Here is a 2,896-nt window from a genome sequence, read left to right as displayed (position 1 = left end):
GAAGAGGTGGTGGCGGCGGCGGTGGTAGCGGAGGAAGAGGTGGCGGAGGTAGTGGAGGATGGGGACAAGGTGGTGGCGGTGGTAGCGGAGGAAGAGGTGGTGGAGGTAGTGGAGGAAGATATGGTCAAGGAGGCGGTGGTGGTGGTAGTGGTGGTGGTGGTGGTGGTGGAGGACAAGGAGGCAACTGGCAAGGAGGTGGTGGAAGTTGTGCACGCGCTGACCAATCAGATTGCAGCTATTACTTCGAATGTCAAGGCGACAGTGGTGAACAAAGGCTTCAGTGTCCAGAAGGGTTGTACTTCAACGATAACCAAAAGTATTGCGATTACCCTGGCAATGTACAATGCAACGGCGCACGGCGTAAGTAGAAACAACATATTCATATCGATATTATTGTCACTGTTACGATACAATGTTATTGTATACTGCAACATCAGTCCTTCCTTATTTTGAGATGGCTGGGTGTCATTAGAGATAAATTTGGCTGCTATTTCTAGCAGGATGATCTACTTCATAGATGCTTCCTCTCTGAGTGAAAGATAATTATGAATGAGCGAATGAAAGAGTTCTAAGCAAGCAGTTAACAGGTGGTGATTTATATTCTAATACTCGTTATACAAGTTATACTAGGTACTTTGCTGTTAACGGCTTCATCCATCTAGCTACAAAAACAAGTACCACAGGCTAATATGGTTCAGCATTAACCAGCATCTCAGTTGAGTGATCTGTTCATTACTTCAGTATAGGCACATAACTTTCTGCAAGTATGTCACTTTAGTAATATTTAGGTCTTCGTAGACACTGCCTTGTCTCTTTTGGTTATGTGAATTCGGTCATGTGATTCGGAAAGGATTCTAAAATTACCGACTGATCAGTTTGCGTAACTTTTTCCTATAATATTTTCATGAGAATTAATCACACTGGTGTAGTGGGACCCCCAGCTAGTACTAAATCAATAAGCTTGGGATACATTTCATTAATAATCTTGGGATACAACCCATTAATAATCTTGGAATACATCCCATCAAAAAATTCATATGTCTGCCTCCTAAGTGATCCACAAGGGTGTCACATGTGTGTTGACACGCTTAAATCACCAAAATAAGCAAGGTACTAAAATATATAGCTGTACTGAAACCTGTCGTTATATGCTGTGTGATTCTGTAAACTAAAGCATTCGCTTATCAATTGTTAACATTATTCTTTGAAAAATTGCAGCGAGCTGGCAAAATCGTTAGCACGTTGGCCAAAATGCTTAACGGCGTTTCGTCCTCCCTTTACATTCATATTCTACGGAGGTAGACTTTGCCTTTCATCTTTTGGAGATCGATAAAATAAGTACCAGTTGAACTTTAGAGTCGATGTGATCGACTTATCCCCTCCCTTCTTTCAAACCAATATTATTGTTATCCTGTGTAAAGACAACTAGCTAGTAAAATCGTTAGCGCGCCGGACAAAATGATTAGTGATACTTCGTCCGTGGCTACGTTCTGAGTTCGAATTCTACCGAGGTCGACTTTGCTTTTCATTCTTTTGGGGTCGATAAATTAAGTACCAGTTACATACAGGGGTCGATGTAATGGACTGACCCTTCCCCCCAAATTACATTGTCTGTTGTTGGCCATATATAAAAAGGATTATTATCCTATGTGTGTGTGTGTGTGTGTGTGTGTGTGTAAGAAATCGGATGTGGTCATACTAGCAGGGGTATAGATAACGCACAGCCTGTGCTTTATAAAACAGCGATGTCCCTGTACTCCATCTGGTTAAGAATCAACTGTGGTCAGGTTCTAAGATGGAAATTGGCTCACCCAACTTTCTTATTTATGATTGACATGAAGTAGTGTTTCCAAATGTACGTTAACATGTATAAAGTAGCTTTATCGTTACTAGTAGTACTCCGTGAAAATTCCACGGTTGATTTGAAAACTGTAAGGTGGAATTGTATAATTTTCTGAACCATTAGAGCCTTGAGATTATGGTAAAGTCCATATAAGTAGTATTAGAGGAGCAATTTCAAGAAACTTTTGAAAAATATAATATTATTCTGCTTCACTACGTTGGTAATGTTTTAACAAATTTTAACATGGTTATTTGAAAAAGACCATATCATTCTTTGTCTTGTTAGTTTTACATCGTCTGTTGTTGGCCATATTTTATAAGCTTTGACTAAGCAGACGATAGTTACTTCACTAAAGCGCATGCGTTATCTGATGGGTGATAAGAATATAAAAACAAAACAAAAACTATCACTTTTCGCTGTTCACTCCAGTAAACACATTCTCTCACTCACACACATTCTCTCACTCACACACATTCTCTCACCCACACACATTCTCTCACTTACACACATTCTCTTACTCACACACATTCTCTCACTTACACACATTCTCTCACTCACATACATTCTTCCTCTTATTCTCTCTCTCCCATTTTCCTTTTACTTCTTTCCCACATCTCTCCTGCGTTAAATTTTCGCTTTACCCTATCTCTTTCTATTTACCCTCTCCTTCAACCATTTCATCACATACCATAATAGCAACCCTTTCCACCTATCTCTCACCGCTGACCATCTCTCTCACTCTCTCTCTCTCTCTCTCTCTCTCTCTCTCTCTCTCTCTCTCTCTCTCTCTCTCTCTCTCTCTCTCTTCTCTTTCTACCTCCTTTCTCTCCCCTCTTTCTATTTCCTCTCTTCTTTCTATCCTTCTCTCTTCTCTCTCTCTCCTCTCTCTTCAACTAACGACAGTGTCACATTTCCATCAGCGTGTTAATAAAGAGATACATATACACATTACATACATGCATACATACATCTTTCTCTCTTGTTTCGTCTTACCTTTTGTGTTTCACTTCTTCTCTCTCTCTCTCTCTCTCTCTCTCTCTCTCTCTCTCTCTC

At 40.2% G+C, this 2,896-nt stretch overlaps 1 protein-coding gene across 1 annotated transcript in view; it reads left to right on the top strand.

The window, feature by feature from the left end:
* The window catches only part of LOC128248503 (uncharacterized), a gene marked incomplete at its 5' end in the record, with an annotated part of 9,322 nt that overhangs the window by 184 nt on the left and 6,242 nt on the right, over positions 1 to 2,896 (top strand). Inside the window, one exon of the mRNA XM_052969886.1 lies at positions 7 to 360. Within this exon, the coding sequence (XP_052825846.1) occupies positions 7 to 360 (354 nt within the window). The remainder of the gene's footprint in view (positions 1 to 6; positions 361 to 2,896) is intronic.

This window comes from Octopus bimaculoides, chromosome 1 (genome assembly GCF_001194135.2).
Source record: "Octopus bimaculoides isolate UCB-OBI-ISO-001 chromosome 1, ASM119413v2, whole genome shotgun sequence".
NCBI lineage: Eukaryota > Metazoa > Mollusca > Cephalopoda > Octopoda > Octopodidae > Octopus > Octopus bimaculoides.
Note: the sequence above shows the minus strand (reverse complement) of the source record. Positions and strands in the feature narration are given on the sequence as shown.